Source organism: Abrus precatorius, unplaced genomic scaffold (genome assembly GCF_003935025.1).
Source record: "Abrus precatorius isolate BTA unplaced genomic scaffold, Abrus_2018 Scaffold11, whole genome shotgun sequence".
NCBI classification, from domain to species: domain Eukaryota; kingdom Viridiplantae; phylum Streptophyta; class Magnoliopsida; order Fabales; family Fabaceae; genus Abrus; species Abrus precatorius.
In genome coordinates, this window is record NW_020874303.1 from 23,027,120 (window position 1) to 23,049,799 (window position 22,680).

General features: G+C 28.6%; 3 protein-coding genes across 3 annotated transcripts; 1 reads left to right on the forward strand and 2 right to left on the reverse strand.

The window, feature by feature from the left end:
* Positions 1–4,522: 4,522 nt before the first annotated feature.
* LOC113855854 (protein TIFY 5A-like) lies at positions 4,523–5,843 on the reverse strand. The gene is made up of 3 exons (XM_027487483.1): positions 5,779–5,843; positions 5,529–5,646; positions 4,523–4,729 (listed from the first exon to the last, which is right to left on the reverse strand). The coding sequence occupies exons 1-3, from the start codon at positions 5,841–5,843 to the stop codon at positions 4,523–4,525; spliced, it is 390 nt and encodes a 129-aa protein (XP_027343284.1).
* A 5,238-nt stretch (positions 5,844–11,081) lies between these two features.
* On the forward strand, positions 11,082–14,401 carry LOC113854439 (pyruvate dehydrogenase E1 component subunit beta-3, chloroplastic-like). The gene is made up of 4 exons (XM_027485411.1): positions 11,082–11,454; positions 11,819–11,922; positions 12,034–12,074; positions 13,017–14,401. The coding sequence occupies exons 1-4, from the start codon at positions 11,352–11,354 to the stop codon at positions 13,987–13,989; spliced, it is 1,221 nt and encodes a 406-aa protein (XP_027341212.1). The 5' UTR covers positions 11,082–11,351; the 3' UTR covers positions 13,990–14,401.
* Positions 14,402–20,357: 5,956 nt separating this feature from the next.
* On the reverse strand, positions 20,358–22,537 carry LOC113855855. Its single transcript, XM_027487484.1, has 9 exons — positions 22,402–22,537; positions 21,997–22,299; positions 21,791–21,923; positions 21,669–21,681; positions 21,364–21,570; positions 21,202–21,294; positions 21,024–21,125; positions 20,525–20,860; positions 20,358–20,432 (listed from the first exon to the last, which is right to left on the reverse strand). Exons 1-9 carry the CDS (start codon positions 22,535–22,537, stop codon positions 20,358–20,360), a joined length of 1,398 nt encoding a protein of 465 aa, XP_027343285.1.
* Positions 22,538–22,680: the final 143 nt, after the last annotated feature.

The window sequence follows — 22,680 nt, forward strand, 5'->3', positions numbered from 1 at the left end:
AAGTCAAACAGTTTTAGTTTAATCTAACTTTATCAAATAAAGCCTAAATTCAATTATTAATTTAGTGTACCTAAATCCAACTATAAAACATTCAACACAAGAGGATTCACTACCCAGCATTTCAGATTCTTTTGACAACACTTGCACCATTGCTAATGGTGTTTTTGAGGGTAGGACCAGAAAGGGTAAAGGATTTATTAATTGTTTGTTACATAGAGACCTTGAAACACAACATCAATCACATGTGCCCAATGCTTTAAAAATTGCTTTTTTTATACTATTTCACTTTATATCATATTATTAAATTTTTATTATTTTAATATTTTGTGTAAATTTTTAAAAATAAAATAGTGTGATTGTTTTATAATTAAAAATAAATTTAATAAAAAAAGTATATCATATTTTTAAAAATTAAATAGCTCTTCATATTTTGAAAATTTTTCATTTATATTTTGTTTAGATGAGATGTTTTGTATAAATAAAATAAGATGATTGATTTTATGTAAAATTTTTAATTTTACTTATTCGTAACTTCAGTTCTTTAACCAAAGAATGGAAAATGGGGAGGTAGGTCTTTTTTTCTCTCTCCTCTCCCGTCTAGGTGTGATCTTGGAAGATGAAGGGGACTTTAATTTTTATTTTCTTAATTTAGTTTACCTTAATATTAAATAAAATTTTAAAATATTAAGAAAATTATTTTAATTTTTTATTAAATTATTATTACTATTAAAATATTTTTATATAATTTACTTTTTTTATTTATTCAAATAGACAGATTTTTTTTTGCTAGTAGATTTTTACTTTTTAATAGCTTATTTTTATTTATCTAAATAATATAATTTTTTATAATATTTTAAAAATACTTCAAATAAAATATAAAATATCAAATTATAATATTATACTTTTATAATAATATAACAAAATTATTTAGGTAAATAAAATTCTAGTGTTATATATTTGTTTACAATATATGTGTTTATATGTATTTATTTTATATATAACAGTGAGGACAAATAGTATAAATATTGTAATATATATCAGTTAATTATTTAACATACCCATGTAATTGTTTAACATAACTGATTCTCATTGATGCTCTTGCTTAGCAGTATGGGGTTTATGATGAATGTTAAACTTTCAGATTTTATTTACTTTCTGTCTCAAATTTAGTTCTGGAAAAACTCTTTCTCTTCTCCTTTTTTTCTCTCCTGTCTTATCTTTCAGACCTTTTTATTTCTGCTCCCTTTAAACTACCAAACAGATCTTAAGAAAAAATGCCTTATTAAATGCATAAATGTCATTTCATCTGCAGTACAAATAGATTCTAACGCTACGTTTTGTGTAAATGAAAATGAAGGGGATTGAAATAGTAAGAGTTTAAATGGAAGGAGTTTTAACATTTTCGAGGTTTGGTTTAACTAAAATTTAAGGTTGAAATATGCTAATTTCTGTGAGAAACACACAATACCATTTCCAGTCTTGTTAAGCGTGAAATGCAGTTGCAATTTTTTTATTTAATTATTTAAATTAATATTTTATAGAAAAATATATAAAAAATTAATAATTTTATATCAATACAATAAAAATTTCAACTTTTTTTAAGTTAAATATATTTTTTAAAATATTTTTATATAATTTTATTTTTTTTATTCTCATTTTCACTCATCTAAACAAGCAGAAGTAAGTAACTTTTTTTTAAAAATAATTTCTACTCTATTTCTTTTTTATTTACATCATTTCTATTTCATTTTTTCATTTCTCTTTATTTTTCTTCTCATCCAAAACAAATCATAAATGATACAGACTATAATATACTACATAAGTTGTAGATATTTTTATTTATATAACAGTAAACTTTTTCATTCTTATTTAATGTAGAGTTTGTTCAGTCATGTTAGAGTTGAACACAAAGTTATGACATCAACACAAGGAGGAATCAGAATTTAGAAAATACACCAAATTCAATTAATTAAGAACACACCTCAGTTTATCCCTATACTCTTATGTTTTAATTAACAACGTAGAGCATGTATATTCTTATTCTAGCTTACTAATAGAGAAAATACTCATATTGTTGTTCAGTCCCAATGAATAATGAAAGCTAAGCATGTACAACTAATGATAGTAAATTCAGTTCCTCAAATGCTATTCTGATGAAACGTTTTCATCCTTTATCTCAAGGAAACAAAGAAGACACTTGTTTGATCTGCTACCGTGGTTCCCGTTTTCAAGGTCTGTGTGTGTCACTGTCCTTTGGAGCAGTGCAATTTCAATCCTTAAAAGGTTCATAAAAATTCTGGGTAGATTCATTGATAGGTTTCTGGATCTAAGAACTGGGAAAATACCTAGTTTGACGAATCGGAAGAGTGATGTGACACAGTATAAATTTAAAAAACGTTTTACTGAAGTGAAGTGTCAAGTGGGATACAAAGGTCCCATGAGTGTTCCCCCCCACACCCTACTTCATGATTTTTAAGTGTCTTTTGTGTCATGAGATATTATGGCACATGTAATACAAATATTCATAAACTGGTCTCTTTTAATGTAAATTGGAAAAAAAAATTAAAAATCATATTACCTAAAGATTTAAAAGTGTAAAAATTATTTTTTTTATTCTTAGATTAATTTTTAAAGCAAACAATTTAATGCTAATTTAATTGATATATATATATATATAATTATTTTTCATAGTTTATTTTTAAAGTTATATCTTATTATTTTTTTAGAAATGTATTTTATTATTCAAATATTTTTATTTTAGATTAACGAATTTTTTTAAAATTATTATAATTTCAAACAATTTTAAATTTAATTTTATTGTTAAATTATGAATTTTGATGCTTCATATTAATAAAGCATATGTGATTTTATCTAAATAATTTATTTTTACAATTTTATCTTTATTTTAAAAAAATATCTTATTAAATTATCCATATCATAAAATAAATATTCAGCCAGCATTTGTAGCAAAATTATTTACTACTACTATTTTTTATGCATTTTTATTTATAATTTTTACTTAAATTAAAATACACTCGTATAGTAGCTCCAGAAACTTGCAAGTTGATACAACAAAAATATTTAAAACTCATGCAAATAAAAAAAGATAAAATAAATGATGTGATAAAAAGAGATAAAGTGAAAAAAAAAAGTGTAGAATTTTGTGGTGTAATCATGACATCTCTGGTATTATTTAAAAGGTTGAAAAGAATATATTAGTTTTTTAATTTTCGTCTTTTATCCAGAATTTTTACAAACTAAACTAATTGCTTTAAATCTTTTAATTCCTCACAAGTCATTATTAAAGCATCATAATTTATTTAAAATAAAAATCTCAAATTTTGTTTATTTTTTTAAAATCACGTGTTACATATTATACATAATTAAGATAAACAAGAAAGGCATTACATATTTCAAAGGAGAGAGAAGAGATGGGAAGGAAAGAATAGATCGACAAGATAACGAAAGAAAAAAAGCGGAGTTAAAACATTAACACGTGGAGCAATCAGAATTTGGGATATAACCCGAATTCATTCATGTTTTAATTAACAACGTAGAGGCTGTATATTCTTGTTCAGTCTAAGCATCACAGTAAGTTCAGTTCCTCAAATGCTATTCTCATGAAACGTTTTCATCCTTTATCTCAAGTAAATAATGAAGATACTTGTGTTTGATCTGCTACTGTGGTTCCCAAACGGCGTTTTCAAGGTTTGTGCGTGTCACTGTCCTCTGTCTGGACCAGTGCATTTTTCAATCCTAAACGTTTTTGTATAAAATAGCAAAAGCTTCATGAAAAATCTGGTCACAACATTCATACAATCGACAAATGTGTCTCTGTACATTAATCACTACGTTCGCACAGTCCAAATCTCACGCCAAAAGGAGCAAAGCACCGGAAGATGGAAATCCAAATGCAAATGGGTCAAGTTATAATTCATTATAACTAATTGATTAAAATAATTAAAAAGTATACATAATACTTAATATAATAATTCATATTATATAACTGTTGATACATTTAAGCAAACTTTGCTACATAACTCTAATATGATCGATAATCAACTACTTGTTCGGTTATGATTCTTTAATTAATTTTACCAAATAAATTTTAAATATAGCCTAAATAAATACATAATTAGACTATTTATTAAAAAAAAACACGCACTATTGATTATCCAAAATTTTAAAAAAATTATTAATGTTACCGTGCTCTATTTATTCAAGCAATTGAAAAAAAAAACATGCACTATCATTTTGATTGGAACATAAACTAAAGTGCGTTTTACCATTTGAGAAAGGGAAAAGCCATATGCTAAATCTTCAACTAACATATAGAAAAAGGGATGTACACACTAAAAACCCAAACAGTTTCACAACTGTACTTAATTTACAAGCCCATAACACACATAGGTGTGTGTTGGGAAACGGGTAATCAATTCATCGCAGTCTATTACAAGCAACCAACCAACCAAAATTTTCATTTGTGATTAACCCTTTCACTAATTTGCTCTTTTAACCTTAGCTAATGATCATGGTATGGGGATGTTTCTTGGACCCGATTCTTCCTCTTCTGAAGAAACCTCTGCAGAGATCTTTTCATGGAAAGTCCAGAGCCTGGGCTGTACAAGTTATGATGTGATTGCAGTAATGGTGATGATGGTTCTGACCCAGTTGGTGTCCTCACCCTTTCCTCCGTCTCTTTGTTTGCAAGCATTAGAATGGATCTGGCCTGCATGCAGTTCACACGACCCTACTTATAATTCTCTCTTTTTTCATGTTCAAAATAATTGACCTCTTGAGTCAGGCAGCACGTGGAAATTCAGCACCTAAAATAAACGTTGGGTCTACGTGCCTACTAATTAACAAATTTGACTCGTTCGTTATTTGTCTTTGTATAGTATGAAATAAGGTGACATGAAAAAAGAAAACGCTCTCGAGAAAAACATGCACCAAAAGTGTCAATCGGTACCACAGCTTTGCCCAAATTTCTTAGTCCAAATAATGGGTCTAGCATTCATACACCAAAACTTCTTGGAAGCTAGCCAAGTTCCAAATCATACAGTCAAATATTATTACAACAACCAAGTTTTGATGTTGACAAGACAATATGGTTTGTTTTTGCACTAGCTTCTCACCAACTTGTCTGTAACCACTTTCGCCCTTTAAAGCCTTTCTTCTCTCTTCGCTCCTTCTCTTTCAGGGTAGGCATGTATTCATTGTACTTTTGTTACAGTCGTTACTAAGTATCATATTATAAATTCTATCAAATGGATCTACCACAGTAATTAGTGATAATCAAAACGCTCACTCTATCTTATATATACTGGGAATCTAAAAGCCAAATTATTATTAACCAAAACAACAGATAATGGATATGTATATATATTTGGTTCCTAATAACTTAACTAATCCGTCAAGTTAACAAATTAAATGTTCCAGTAGCTGCTTCTTTTTTATAACTCTCCCCCTCCCCCCAAATGGAAAATAAAAAAATAAAGAAGAATGATCAACAAAACATGCATATATACCTGATGCTCGGTGACATCAGAAACGCAAATCTTGCCATCATAGAAAATGGTTAACGGATGGTGCTGTTGCTGTTGTTGGTCCAGTTGTTGTGGGCTCTCATTCAATTCTGCCTCCATTCTTCACAGAAAAAGAACCAAAAGGGAAAAAAAAAAACTAAGAAAGGAATCAAAGAATAAGGGGTTGTTTAAAAACAGACACATATCAGAACTCACAAAAAGTGGAAGAGAGAGAGAGAGAAGATGGGGTTACATGGGGCGAAGATCGGAGTGGGAGGGAGGAAAAAGGCGAAGTTCCAAGTTGCAGTTCCTCCTCATCTTGCGTGTGTGCGTGTGTGTACACTACACAGAAGGAAAAAGAAATGGGGAATGGGAAGTATAAATAATAAAAAAAATGAGTGAAGAAAATAGGGAGTTAACGAATTAAACACGTAAAGCACCACAAAAATAAAAAGTTTGGCTTCAGAGGGGAAACAGGCAAGTGTAGGCAAAGATGAGTTGAGAGAGATTATTATTATTATTATTATTACTGTTTTAATTTAAGCACATGTTCCACGCTTTTTAAAGCGACGGCGTGATGAGTTGAGAGAGATGACGCACATCCCTTGAAGCGGTGCTGTGGGCGACACTCCATCCGTTTGTCAATGTCATCGCACCGCTTCAAAATCACGTGCTCTCCATTAAATAAATCTTCTATTTTCCTTTTTCTTTGCCCCGCTAACAAAACTTATGACTTTAAAATAATATTTTTTAAAATATATTTTTTATCACATCAACAACTATTTTATCTATCATACAAATAAAATTATTATTTTTAATTAAGATAAAATTATGTTGGTGTACCACGTATTATCGTTTAATAAATTTCATGTGATATATGGACAAAACCTCTAAGAACTAAGTGTCATAGGTGAATTTTTAGATACACTCATTCTCTCTTTTTTAAGTCAAGTTTTTACTATTAGATTAACATGACAAGTAGTATAATTTTGTGAGTTTCATTTATGTAATAAAAAAAAGTTATCAGACGATGACACATAGATAATCATGTAATTTTGTTTTTAATAAAAATAAAATTTAATTAAAAAATAAAGAAAAATTAAATTTATTTTTATGGTAGACAAAACAAGTACAGTGGCAAAAAAGTTTTAAAAAGAGAATGTGTTTTAAAAAAATATTATTTTAAGAATTTTTTAAAAAATATAAAAAAATAAAAAACTCAATATATATATATATATAATATTTTATTAATAATCATATTAGATAATATTTAATCTATAAAATTTTATTATATTAAAATTTATACTAAATGCTACATGTTTAATGATTTTTATTTTATTTTTCATTCTTTTAATTTTTATTCTTTAATTAGTATTTTTAAGATGACACTTTCTTCTTTTATTTATATACTTCTTTTGTTCTTTTAATTAAGAAAAAAATTGAAGTAAAAAAATATATTTATACGATAATTTATTTTATATTATTTATTTTAATATTTAAATAATCAATTTTATAAAATAAATATTTTTATTCTAATTTACAAATAACTGGCACTTTCTCAATGTTAATTTATTTTGAAATTAAGTTAATTATTTTTTTAAATTTTCAAAATTAATATTATTTTTATACTAAAAATACTATTATTATTAGTTTAATGTAATGTGACGTATTAAAATACAAAAATTACTTTTTATTCATATTAACATTAAATTAAAATATTAATTAAATAAATAAAAATACAAATATTAATAATTTCCAAAAGTAATTTAAAATATTTTTCTTCAAAAAATACATTTAGGGAAATTATTAAAAATGTATAATTTTTTAAAATTATTTTTTTAATGTTTTCACTTAATTGAAGGGGAGACATTGACTAAACAGAAAATAATACTATCAAATGAAATTAAATTATATATATTTTTAAAATATGAACATTAAAAACACTTTTTACTATTTAAAAATACAATGAAAAATATTTTTAAATTTTGATACATTATCTCCTAAAAATTTTATTACATATAATATTTATTTTTACATGATTTTAAAAATCAGATCAGACTAATCGATTAGGTCGATATTCATTTAAAAATTACTTAACTCAATATTTTTTTTAATTTGACACTAATTCATTATTCAATTGATTATATAATATTAACATATAATTTAATCGGTTGAAGTTGCCAAGATAGCAGTTTAAAATTCAACCGATCATTAATTTCATTTAAAAAGCGTTATCTTTGTTCAAACTTCGTAGTCGGCAAAAAGGATCCACGTTGTTTTCCACAATATTTTATTTTATATGCTGTTTAACGTTTAAAATAACTTTATGAGAGTCCGTACGGAGATTATTTGTTTATGTATTAATTTCAGTTTTTAGAATTGAAGATAAATAATTAATAATAATAAAATTTTATTAGAAGAAAAAATATTTATTATATTTTTATAATTTTAATATAATAATTATATACTTTTTTATAAAAAAAATTATTTGTGAATGTTTAAATTCAATTTTAAGAGTTGAAGTTAATAATTTTTTTTATATATAGTATTTAAAATTTTATACTGAAATAAGAGATTTAAAAAATTATAAAAATTTAAAATTTAAAAATCGTTGGTATTTTTTTGGGGTATATATTTAAAGAACCAGAAATTTAACAATACAAATTTATGTATACAAAATTATTAAAAATAAAAAATACTAAAAATGTAATTGATGATATTTAATAATTTTTACACCAAAAATTGTTATTTGTGATTTAAAAAAATATATGCTTTGATAATTTTTTTTATAAATTTTATATTTTAGTATTTAAATTTGTTTTCATATATGAAAAAATCATCGGTATGAATAATTGAAATGAAATTGAAAATTTTACATAAAAATTTCAATTAGATATTGTAATTAAATTGTTAATTTAAATTAATTTATATTTTATAATTAAAGTATTTAGTTTCATAGACAGCTGATATCAAAATTAATTTGTAAGTAAAAAATATTTTAAAATAATTTAGGAATATTTAATTTTATTCAATTGATAGACGAAGACAACTTTTTACAGTATAAATATGAATATTTTCTAAAAATTTAATAATCACACGTCCAAACTTAAATATACTGTTTTGAAAGACAAATTGTTTTTATTATTTAAAAAAATATTTTGAGAGAATAAAAATTATCTAACATAATTTATTAATGTCCTAATTAATTCTTTATCTCACAAAAGTGATTTTAACTGTACGCAAACAAACACTTGGAGAGCTTACATTACAGTATCGAGGTAAAGTTACTGTTTCTGACCGCTAAATTTAATTTACGTTTTAATTTGGTCATTTAATTTACTTTTTCTATTTTAAACTATTTTTTTCAGTTTATTTTATTGAATTTACTAATATTTTTAAAAATAATTTTTATGGAAAAGTTGATGTTTTTATTAGTTCAGAATACAATTTAGTGTTTAGTGCTTAACGTGAATATAGATTGATAATAAAAATACATGGAGGCATGGAGTTTCGCTAATAGTAGTAGCTTTTAAATAGATTTTAAGTGTCTTAAGTAGAAAACAAAATAAGGACTGTGTTTACGTGACAGGGGTAGTTTGTACCTAACACATCCCAATTGATTTTTACGGCATATGCATTACATGCGCATGGGATTTTTTTTTTCTAAAATTATGTGTAAAAAATTAAATAACCAGAGAGTCTTTTTTAAATTTAAATATTTATTTTTGTTAATAAAAATCGCTTTTATTTTTTAGCGGCTAATTTTTTATTTATTTTTTAATAAATTAGATTCAAAACTCAAACAACAACAAAAATTTAGATAATAGGTTTAAAGGGACAAAATTTAAAAAATAAGAAGGCATCGCATTATCAGCCCTAACCTTAACTAACCAATCAGCACAACTATTATTAACTGGGAAGCTCTGAAAAATTGCATGGATAGGACTTAGGAGGTGCCTCATCCAATAAAAATGTAAGAAAATTATTTAAAATTAATTTCATCTTTTAGAGTTTTTTAAAATAAAGAAAGGTAATTAAATATTATTATGTTAAGTTTTCTATCAACCATTAAAATTGTTTGATATTCCCTTTTAAATGCAAATATTGAAACAACTATTTCATATACGAGCCATTAGGTAAGTATGATTAAAATAAACTTTTGTGGAGTTACAATTTTTTTATAATGTCTTTTTTTAAATCATTTTTTGTTTGAATATTTTTATAATAAAAAAATGGAGAGACGTTAAAGTTGGACACACTTGTATCAGGGTTTTGGGTGGAAAAATAACTGTTTACATACATTTGAATTTTATTGCTTAAAAAAGATTAAAGTTTTGATTATTTAAATAATAAAGAAAATCTTCTTTAAATAAGTTTATAATTAATTATTATTAATTAGATTTAATTTAAATATAATATAATAATCAAGTATTATATTAACAATAATTATTAATTTTTATAGTAATTAATATCAAAATTTTATTTATGATAAATTTCAATTATTTAATAATATAAAAAAATTTAATATTAATAATACACGGGAACTAAACTTTTATTTTAACTATTTTTAGAAATTTTTTATTTTTATTCTTACTTTAATAATTAAATTTTTTAAAATATAAAATTAGCTATGATACATAATTTCATATATTCTTTATTTTATTCTAATATTTTTAAATTTTCATGATATAAAAATAATAAATTATTTCAAAACTACTTTTCACCTAATATATCTAAACGTGTAATTTATTTCATATAAATAATTATTACAATAATCAATAATGATAAATAAATTATTAAAATAATTTATTTTCTCAAGTTAATCTTAATACACACACAAATTAGATATCGAAATTCACATCAAATTATTCCTGGCGTTGATTAGCGTTTTAATCACCATTAGTAGATTTAATCGTCGAGTGTACTATCAAAGAGTTGAAGTTGTTAAAGGATAAAACTATTTCTAAAAAGACTAAATTAAAAACAATTGTATTTTTAAATATTGACTAACATAATTTTATTCTGTTAATTCCATGAAAGTTTAATTTAAAACATTATAAAACATTGAATAAAAATAACAGTTAAATTACATAATAAACATCAAAGACACGTGCTTGTATTTTTTAAATTTAGTTGAAATATTCCGATAGTGTAATTTTTTTACAATATTATTTAATTAATATTATCATATTAGCAATAATTATCAATTTTTATAATAATTAATTTACAATTTATACCTATCATATATTTTAATTAATTGGTAATATAAAAGATTACACAAAATAGTACATAAATATTTAACTCTAAATATATTTTATAATAAATATTCTACGAGAAGTGGGTATTCTTTTTTATTTGGTCAACTATGACTAGTGGATATGGATATGCTGATATCAGAGTATGATCACTCCAAACAAGTAAACATATGGTCATAGTGGAAGCATTAAAAACTAATTGGGCCAGAACCGAAGGGCTGAGCCCAACCCAAGAAACATGGTCTGGTAAGAACCCATTGGAAATTAGGCCACCAACACCAAACAAACAAGGCATGACAGCCACAAGAAAGATCGGTGCTGGCGATGGAAACTATGCAATTCTGCATTTTTGTTAAGGCTAACTGACAAGTGAGGGTGAGCAAACAAAACATCAATAACTATTAACTAACAAAATAAAGAAACAAAGAAGCTTTGTGACTGCGAACATAGATGTACAGACACACAACACAACACAAACTACAAACGTAGCTTATTGTTATTTTTCCTTAATTTCTCCGCCTACAGATAAATTCTTTGGTTCTCTACATTTCCATCCTTCTCGGGTGATCCAATGGCGACCCTTTTCCAGGGATTGGGAGCTGTCACGGCATTCTCTCCCTCCAATTCATTTGACTCCAACACCTTCCTCCTTCCTTCTCGTAGATCCCTCTCAGGTTTGCTTCTTCAGTTTTTTTCCTTTTCCCTTTTTTACAAATACTTTGGTTTTATTAAGATATTGTCTTCAATTCACCTAAATTTTTGTTCTTTCATTTTGATTCAATCCATTCTGTAACGTGTTGCTGGTGGGGTGACTTTATTTTTTTATACTAGTTTTTGAATCGTTGACTGCTCTTTGATTTTTGCTTTCTCGAGTTAGTTAACTGGGTTCTTGTGTATTCTGGGAAACCTGGTTTGGGGTTTTGATTTCAAATTTTTTGTTCCTTTTCTTTTGATTAGGTAGTTTCCTTTTGAAGGGCTAGTATTATTGACTTTAAATGTTGTTTCTTTCAATTTGTGTGCAATATTTGATTGATTCAGAGAGGAAGGCTGGGATTTTTGTTGTCAGATCTGATGCAAGGGTAAGCCAAGTCCTGAAGACAGGAGTTCGAAAGCATGAATTGTTGGTTACTAATGCAGTTGCAGTATGTTATCTCATCAATCTCATTCAATTTCCTTTTTTTGCAGTTTGGTTTGGGATCAATGGGATAGGGTGTTATCAAGTTTGTAAACTGTGTTTGTTACTTTTTTTGTAGACAAAGGGAGGCAGTTCCGTGGCTTCTACATCAAAACCTGGGTATGTTTATTTCTGCTATCACTTGCTGTTGTTTTTCCATCTTATATAAAATTTAATCATTTTTTAATTTCTTTAATGTGACATGATGTGTTTACTCTTTTACTAATAGATCAACTTCTTTGTTTAAGTGAAAAGCTATAAATTAATATCTATGTTTCAGTTTCCTAAAATAACGTGTAAAAATAATTTAACATGATATTGTCTATCAAGACTCGGGTTATGGTTGTATGGCGAGTGGAAGTAGCAACATATTTTGCATAAAAATTCTTAGGTCAGGAGTTAAAATTTTGCTTTTTATCGGCCAATGATCAGAGTACCCTTGTTACTATCAAAGTAAATTACTTTACTGGATGGGATTTTCACTGTTTTATGGCCTTTCAGAAATGAGGGATTTAAGGCTTAGGGGTTGTTAACTTAGCTCCTTTTGTGCCACAATGGCCTTAGAGCTATGTACTGAAGGTCATTGCTGATGCTATCAAGATGACGCTTTTGGACCTCTTGACTCCTCCCCTGTGCTAGGGAGTATCAGTAGTAGGAGACTTAAAAGTCTAAAAGGCAACCTTTTGACTGCCCATTGGTGTCCAGACTTCTAGGATGTTTTGTTCTCCCCGTAGTCTCTGAGTATGTACAAGCTTCATAAAGTTGTCAACTTTTTGATACATCACAGATTATGTCAAGCACCATGAGTTAGGTAATGATATTTAGTATTAGATTTTGAAGCACTTAGAAGACTACTAGAAGCCCCAAGAAGTAATTGTTTTGGGTTGAGAATTGAAAACCTTTGGGACATTCTTATAACACTTAATTCAGAATGTTTAACACATGAAGTTGCTAGAGAATGATGTGGGTTTTTTTTTTTTTTTAAATCTCTTATTGGCTGCACTTATTATAGAGTTATGATCAATTATAATAGAATTCACCAGATGTACATTTTATTTTTAGGCATGAACTTCTCCTTTTTGAAGCCCTACGTGAAGGCTTGGAAGAAGAAATGGAGAGGGATCCTTGTGTATGTGTCATGGGTGAAGATGTAGGTCATTACGGAGGATCTTACAAGGTGACTAAAGGACTGGCCGAAAAGTTTGGTGACCTTAGAGTTTTGGACACCCCTATTGCTGAAAACTCATTCACAGGCATGGGCATTGGAGCTGCCATGACTGGTCTGAGGCCAGTTGTTGAAGGCATGAACATGGGGTTTCTACTTCTGGCATTTAACCAGATCTCTAACAATTGTGGTATGCTCCATTACACCTCTGGAGGCCAGTTTAAGATACCAATTGTCATTCGTGGACCTGGTGGAGTTGGGCGGCAACTTGGAGCAGAGCACTCACAGAGACTGGAGTCATATTTTCAGTCAATCCCTGGAATCCAGATGGTAGCTTGCTCAACTCCTTACAATGCCAAGGGCTTGATGAAAGCTGCAATCCGAAGTGAGAATCCTGTGATTTTATTTGAGCATGTTTTACTTTATAACCTCAAGGAGAGAATTCCAGATGAAGAGTATGTATTGTCACTTGAAGAAGCTGAGATGGTTAGGCCTGGGGAGCATGTCACAATATTGACCTATTCCAGGATGAGGTATCATGTTATGCAAGCTGCCAAGACACTGGTGAACAAGGGGTATGACCCTGAAGTAATTGATATCAGGTCTTTGAAACCATTTGATCTTTACACTATTGGGAATTCGGTGAAGAAGACGCATCGGGTGTTGATTGTGGAAGAGTGCATGCGGACAGGTGGAATTGGTGCTAGTCTGACAGCTGCTATCACTGAAAATTTCAATGACTATTTGGATGCTCCTATTGTATGTTTATCCTCTCAAGATGTGCCAACCCCTTATGCTGGAACATTGGAGGAATGGACAGTAGTTCAACCTGCTCAGATTGTGACAGCAGTTGAGCAGCTTTGCCGGTGATTACTACAAAAACACATACAATTAGGACATAATTTTTTGGTAAAGCTGTTGTGCTTGTTAAGTTAATCTAGAACTTTCATCGTGATTTCTCTTTCTTTCCTTTTCTTTCACTTCTGAAGTCTAAACCTCCAAAACTTTGAATTGTTATTTAATTTCTGTTATCCTTTGCAATTTTGTTAAAGAATATTTAGAACTGTCATCCCTATCCAACTCTTTCTCAATTTGTTCATCTGCATCATTGTTTAGTGTGTAAGAGTTAGGTAAAGCCCTATAACTAGGAAGGTATTTGTAATCAATGCTGAAGGCAGCAAATGTTTGCTATAGACTTAGTTTATTTTGAATTCATTTGTATGGATGTAGTTTGCTTTCACGGATTTTGAATTTATTATATTGAATTTTAAGAGTTAGACTTCTGACTGCTTTTGTATTCTTATTAGAAGGTCCAGACTAATAAATGGGTTGCATTAGATTAACATTTATTTATTGGATAGATAATGCATTATCTAATATATTTTGTAATCCATTGAATTAAGTAGTTCAAAGGCTATTAGTTGTGTATGTCTTTAGAAACTATGTATATTAAACTTTATTTTATAAAAATATTTTCTTTAAAATATACACTTTAAATGTATGGTTTGAATATTTATTTATAAAAAAAATTAATAGATGAAATTTGGATTTTTTTTAATTAAATAAGCTATGGATGAATTTATTTTTAATACAATTTGAATAGATTACAAATGAATTAACATTTATTTTCTATCCATCTCTTATAATTTAATTTAAAATTTATCTAATCTATCTAACACTCCTAGTCCGATTTCACTTGCAGACCTTGGTAAACATTTTTCTTGCTATTTCCTCAACGACTAACTTTAAGCTCTTCAACAAACTTATGCATGAGTGTTTTGTTTTTCTGATCCAAAGCATATGCATGAGTGTTAAGCTGCTATTGCACAGCTTAATGTTCCGCACAAGGCCACAAATACCAATATAAAACAACCATGAGAGAACACGGGTTGTGTTAAGAGTAAAGGGAACTTGCCCAGTAGTCTTCAGTGTTGTTCCTTTCCTTTTCTTTCCATTTGTGATACGAAATATGTCAAAGGAGATACGAAATATGAACCAAAACTATGACGACTCGGTAAGAAAGACATCTGCAAGTGAGGGTGAAAGTAGATAGTAAACAGTATATTTTAGTAAATGGCTTATTGCATGTACCAAGTTGTTCTTTCTTTTTTGACTGAAAGTTAGCCCAACTTTGATAAGGTTTTGTTACTAGTTGGTGCTGCCTTAATTTAATCAAACGTCAAAAAGAGATATAAAGGAACAACTTCATCAAACAGTTGCATTGCAATAACAAAGAAGCCTTGGTGAACTAAGATAATGTCGAAGCTACTTTTTACTTTTTGGTCTTTTTTTTTGTCAAATCTTTTTGGTCTTATATATATATATATGAACCGTAAGGTGTTAACATAATAAACTCATAAAGGCCAGGTGCCGTCAGGCCCAAAATTTCAAAGCCCGTCTGCAGTCTATGTCTATAGGCATTGGTATAGACGATGTGGACTCTTGACCCCAAAAAATAAAAATGGTGATGAGAGATGCACTATATTTATGTGATTTGCGAATTGCGAGCCTAATTAAGAGTTGAGAATTCACTGTCTTGTGTATAATTTTTAATATTGCTTCTAATATATAGTTAATAATTTTTAATAAAAAATTTAAAATATTAATTGATGGATAATATTTAGAAGTCTTTTTTACAAAATATATACTGTTTGAATTATTATAAAATAGATTTTTTTATGTTAAAAATTAGGTTTTATATAAAAAAAAATAAGACTCTTATTAAATTTTAAATTAGTGTTTTATAATGCACTTTAGGAGTCTATTTATGTTGTGGTTCACCATATGATTTTCCCTCTTGACCATGACAACGCGTAGTTAAATTCAAAGTCCAATCTGGATATAAGTTTATTCATACAAAATTTAGGTTACTAATTGAGGGACACTTCATGGTTGATTATCTTTCCTTTTACCCTTCAAATAGTTATTAGGAGGTAAAATTAAACATACTCTTCTTACGCAGTGTTTAGTTGCAATTTAAGCTTCGCTGATATACTTCCAAAACAATTTAATTTGGTCTATATAATCACGTATATCTGCAACCGTAATTTTGCACATAGAGTTATATTCTTCACACTCATGTTTTTATATCACCTTTTTATAACTTTTTTATTTCTCTTCATCACATCACTTATCTCACACTTTTTTTTCTCTTATCTTTCTTTTAGTTATAGAAAACATTGCATGAGTAGATTTTTTCTTGTACAAAATAGCTAGCTCACTATGGCAACAATATTTGGCTTTAATATGTGTAAACGTGCTTTCTAAGTTCTTGATAAGATCTGCGAATTTTATTGCATGCATAAATAAGTTAAAAATGAATATTTGTATAAAAAAACATAAAGAGGTAAATTGAATCAACTTTTTTTTGTTTAAAATAAACATATATAATTTAAAATCTCTCCTATTAATTTTTTTTTAAAAATGAGATGTATAAAATAAATTTAATTTAAAAAATATTCATTTATTTTTCCTCTTTATTTTTTTTATAAATACTTATCTAAAAATTATTTAAATTAGGCCTAATTCTGCTAAGTTCTAATACAATATTATTATTATTATTATTATTATTTCGAAGGCGCTTGAGACTCACTTGAAAAACTTTCTCTGTGACTGTCGCAATGATGGCAACTAAGCTAGTGAAGTTTAATATACAGCCTTAGTCAAATTCAGAGGGATGTACTTTCTTTCAGTAAACAAATAAGCTTAGCAGAGGAGGCAAATAACAATAATATCTTGGAGATTATAATAAATTATTCTTCATATTCTCCTCTTGTCGGAGTTTTCCTTTAAAAGATAAATTTGTTTTTCTTGTTTCTTTGGTGGCACTGATCAATATAATCCTTCTTTTATTTATTTAAATATCAACAAATTGAATTCCAACATAAAAGGATGATAACAAAATAATTTCTTTTTAACCTATGTTTGAAAAGTATATTGATATATAATATGTTGCATCAAAACCTGTGTCTGATTCCAGGTCATGGCCGAGACATGCTCAAACATGTTCTCCTAAATTTTGAAACTGTACATGTATTTGGTCTAAGAATAATTGGAGGAATGCTAATTTTTTATTGGGCCAAATAATTAATATGCCTAATCAACTGAAATTTAGTTAATATCTTGAAGCCAAGATGGCTTCCCTTTTCCGATTTATTGGCAACTGTTTTCTGCTAGGTAGCATTCAAATCTATCCATGTGGAAAAATGAAGGAATAATATCATAATGTGATTTGGTTTGGCACTACAGCTTTGGTTCGATATACCTTTGGGACAATTATTCACACTAAGGAAATATCATTTGCGAAGTGTGTTTCATTGTCAGCCACAAATATAGTTTAACAGGTAAATTGTCTCATTCCCCATTGATATGACAGAGTACACACAACCAGTCAACGTGAGATCGGGTTTTAAATTCACAGCTTATGGGAAATATACAATGCAACTTTGCTATTGAATTTGGGTATCCGATATATGGAACTAATATTCAATACAATAATGCATCTTAAAGTTATACCTAGCAGACAATGATATGATCATAAAGATTACAATCTTAGAATTAGACTTCAATCTAGCGGATTAGATTACAATTTATGCACACCACAAATGTTTCTAAACCATGGTTTTGTGTGCCAGAAATGACTTTTCTATGAAATTCATGTTCTTTGTTCTCCGAGTGACATTTTTTAACGTACAGTTTGTATAATATGTGAAATACTATACAAAATAATATATTTATATTAGAAAATGTAATATTTAATAATATTAAGACATTGAATTACACTAAATTTTGTAATTTTTAATAAAAATTTACTACATATATAAGTTCTTAACGTTGGATAAGATAAACAAAACTCTTTTAAAAGGCATTTGCACAGCTAGTCTATATTCATGATCAATAGGTATACAGAATATTAAAAACTGCAAAAAAAAAAATGGATGAAATATCATTCAATTTTCAAGGCTTCAAACATACTTTATGATGTTTAGGTCCATGAATTCTCTAACCACCATAATAAAAGAATCTGCTTATCAAGCATTTATTCAGTTAATGCAGAAAGACATGTTGGCGCTGGCATCAACAGAATTTCTTCCTACATCTTTGTTGATAACTTCGCCTAACTTTACAATGAAGCCAAGGAGACGTTAAAGGGGTACTTATAATTGGTTTACATTCACATATATTATGATTAATAGATGATTCTTATGAACTCGTCAAAGGGCCTGTAGGCATAAAACTCTTCCCTGATCACTTTGAACTTCTTATAATAAGCTAGTAGGTTGTGTTCATCTTATGCAAATGATGAGAGTTTAGACATGAAGCGGGTTAGTCAAATGCAGCTCTTTAATTCACAACATGCAATGTATCTTGCTCATGAAATAGTTTTGCACATGCCTTTATGGTACAATGCTTGTTGATTCGCAAAAATTAATGCAATACTAGATTTCTTTATCACGTAATAACTTTTTTAAAAGTATAAAAATAATACTAAAATTGACGGCCTGCTGCAGAAAATCCTTTCAGATATGATTTGTCTCCTTTCTTGTCCTTGTGCGGCTCTAAAGTTAATTAGTCGCATGTGAAAAACATGTGGTTCCAACATTCATGTTGACTAATAAAAGTGTGTATATATATCTTGTATCATTTCATAATGAAAAATATATGTTCACACTCAATATTTAAGGTGTTAAATGGGCAGGAGAAGAGGTAAAAAAAAAAAAGAGAATAGAGAGTAATGTAAGAAAAAATGAGTGTAGATATATAAAAATTGTTTGTCAAGTAATTTGTCAAAATTCAACTTTTTCATTATTTTCTTTAACTTTCATTTTTTATGCAATAAATAATAAAAGTATAGTAAATACTTAAGAAACTGTATTTTTTATATTGATTATCAAACGTCATTAACGGACCTTTAATAAAATTAGTCTTGTCGTGGATTTATGCTTAGATCGACAGAATTGGAGGGTATTCGATGGAGTGTAAAAGAAAATGACATATTGAGAGCGCGGTACTAATTTCGTGGATATTCTATCAATCTTGATATCGCCGGTACATAAATTCTTTTGTGTTAAACTAGACGTGGAATTCGAATTATGAGAAAAAAAAAAGTGACTCGTTTAATCTGTAAATTATGCGATAATCAGTTTCAACGGCAAAGTCATACTTTGTTGTGAAAAGCAAAAGATTAAAGCAATGACAAGAAAGATTTGAAGCAAGAGAGCTATTAGAAGTGACTATTGAAAGTTGTATCGTTTGTAGATATTCAAATATCAAACATCGTTGTTGTCATTGTACCAAAATTGGAACACAATCAGGAAATATTTTCACTGTTCCATTCACTTACATGTGATTAATTATATGCATAAACACTCTGCAGAAATAAGCAATCCTGTCCAGCAAATTGTATTGTGAGGACAACTTGACATGATCTTACGCTACAAGAAAATTATGGTTTACCAATGGTTAATTATAACATTAACGAGGGTTTAAACTGTCGTAAATGACATTACCCGCGGTTGATAAAACCGTAGTTAATTTAAGCGTGGCAAACAGATTACCGGCGGTTTTAAACAACCGCAGGTAAATTTGGTATTTGTCGCGGTTAAACCAACCTCTGTTAATTAACAACGGTTTCAGATAACCTTCGTAAATTGCCGGCGGTTCAGTAACCATCGTTAATTGCCTGCGGTTCATTAACCATTGTTAATTGCCTGCGGTTCATTAACCATCGTTAATTGCCCGCGGTTCATTAACTATCGTTAATCGCCCGCGGTTCATTAACCATCGTTAATTACTTACGGTTTAGTAACCGTCGTTAAATTCTCGCGGTTCATAAACCGTTGTTAGTTAGCCTGGGTTTGGTAACCGTCGTAAAATACCTGCATTTTATACCATTAAATTTCGCATGGATTACCCGCGGTTTAAAACCCCCGTTAATTTGCCAGAATTGCCAGCAGTTTTGAAACCCCCGTTAAATGCATGTGAATATATATAATTTGAATAATTAAAATATAGCTTATTTTTAATTCACCTGTATATCATATAATATTACATAAAATTCAAATAATTTTGTTTAATTGATAAACATAACAAATTTTAAAAACCACAAACACTTGTATAAAATCAAAAGTGATACATAAAGATCTTATAATACAAACTTATAATAATATTCTAATTAAAATAAAACATGTCATGTCTTTCATTCATAGATGAACTACTGCTATAAATCCCTAAGAAAACTACTCTTCAGCTGGAGAATTTGAAGGAGAATGATCAGTTACATTAGTTGGTTGTGCACTTCCTTGATTAGACACCTGAAATATAGTAATTAAGAACAAGTTCAAAATTTGAATTGTATGTAATTTATTTAATACATTATTAAAACAATTAAATTTAAAAGGATTACCGGTGAACTTTGAAACATAGCTAAGTCTGGAGGTAGTTGACCTTGAAAGTTCTGAATGAAAAAATTCATCATTACATCAAATTTTTTATTTTGTTCATCCATTTGAGACTTTAAAACAGTTACTTGATTCTGCAATTCCCTATAAGAAGAAAGAGATGAGGACATTCCACTATATGAACGAGCAGGATATCCAAAGACTTGAGACGGACAAGGACCCAATCCCAAACCTCGGACACGGCCACAATGCTCTTTACTTCCTAAAACATGAGCTAATGAATCTTGAGTAGATATTTCTTGGGATAAAGATCTGCTTGATTCATATTCTTGAATTTTTTCCTACAATAGCACCATTAAAATAGTCAAGCTCAAATTACACAAATAACCAAATGTTAATGTTAATATACTTGTGTTTTGTGTTTAAAGATAAAAGCAACATATCTCAATACCAAATATAAAAGTGTATATCATGTAGCAAGTAGTTCAATAAAACATAACATACACTAATTTCTTTGGCTTCCTGGCTAACAAAATGTCCATTTGCATGTTTATGTGTAACAGTCCATACTTCTCCCCTGCTAACTTTTCGACCAGACTCTAGTTCCTACAAAGTTAAAAAAGAATGTGAATTTTACGTTAACAGCAAAATTATATTTTTATTATTTATAATTTATGCTTACCAGCTCTGCCCTCTTTCGTGCAATGCTTTTAGATCCACTAGTGTGAGGAATTATTTGTTTCTTTCTATTATCTCTATTTTTCTGGGCATTTTCCTAATAATCAACAATGAAAATATTATTCTCAATCACAAAAATCATAAGGTAATAAATATGTTATTTTACCTTTGTTTTTGAACTTAGACGGTAATCAACAAAAGAAGCCCAATGGTCTCTATTTACTCCTTCTGGGACTATCTCAATCAACTGATCTCTGTTACGTGTACTATCATCCCTTTGTTGCCACAATTCTTGTTTATACTCTCTCCACTTTGAGTTAAGTGATTTGAAGATATAACTCTTATAAAGGTCAGAGTCAACTTCAAACTTAGGCTGCAAAATAAAATAAAAAGTAATTGATGTTCATAATATTTTATAATTGAGGCTCAAATTATTAAAACATAAGGTTTGGTTTAGCATGTGTGAATTACCAGTAATTCTAACCTGAATGGTGTGATTGAATACATATTCTTTGTAATCTTTGGGAACTTTTTTCTAGCTAGTATAATTGATTGGGAATAGTTGAAAGTCCCTTGCAACAGGACCTAAGAACCTATTCAACAATCCTGCACTATCTCCAATTGGTTGTCCTTCATCATTCCAATTCAATATGATTTTTTCATTGGGAGGAAGACACCAAACATCATTGACTGTGAGTTGTTTTGTCTTTCTTGTGCCGTTTTCATCTGTGAATCAAAAGTTAGCACATAGATTTAAAAATATTAACAATAAGTGCATTATAATAAGTAGCAATTTTACCAACTGTGTCAACAAGCCAAGCTCTTTTACGCAATGTTGATTGTGAAGGTTGCACTTGGGACTCTATTTCTCCTTCCTCTTCACTGTCATACTGTAACTCTATTGAAGGTTGAGCACTAGATTGAGGTACATGTGTAAATGAAGACTGAGCGTGCAACTGTGGTGTGGGTACTGAAGGAGGCTGAATATGTAACTGTGGTGCAGATGGAGGCTCAATATTCAACTGAGGTGCAGTTGGAGGTTGAGTATGAAACTGTTGTGCTGAATTACTCCTTTTGTTAAAAACCGGCTTCGAGTGAATTCCTATAAAGCAACAAGTAGTGTCACCATTAGTAACTTGTTATGAGAAATATTCATTATATAAATTGATTGAATTGTCTTTATAAGAGCATAAAGGAATTATACTGTCATGAGATGTAGGTGAAGGCTGTGTGTCAGACTGAGTTGTAAATGGAGATATTGTACTTGTCTTGGGTGCAGATGGAGGCATTCTACTTGATTGAGGTGCTGAATTAGTCTTCGTGGTAGAAAATACCTTCATGTTTGTAATTCCTAAAAAGCAATAAATACATTGGTAAAACATTATTCAATCAATGCACATAACTATTAAGATCTCAGTAGTTGAATATATAGATGAAGTATCCCTTAAAATGCACATAGCTTTTGGGTTTGATTTAAGTTTAA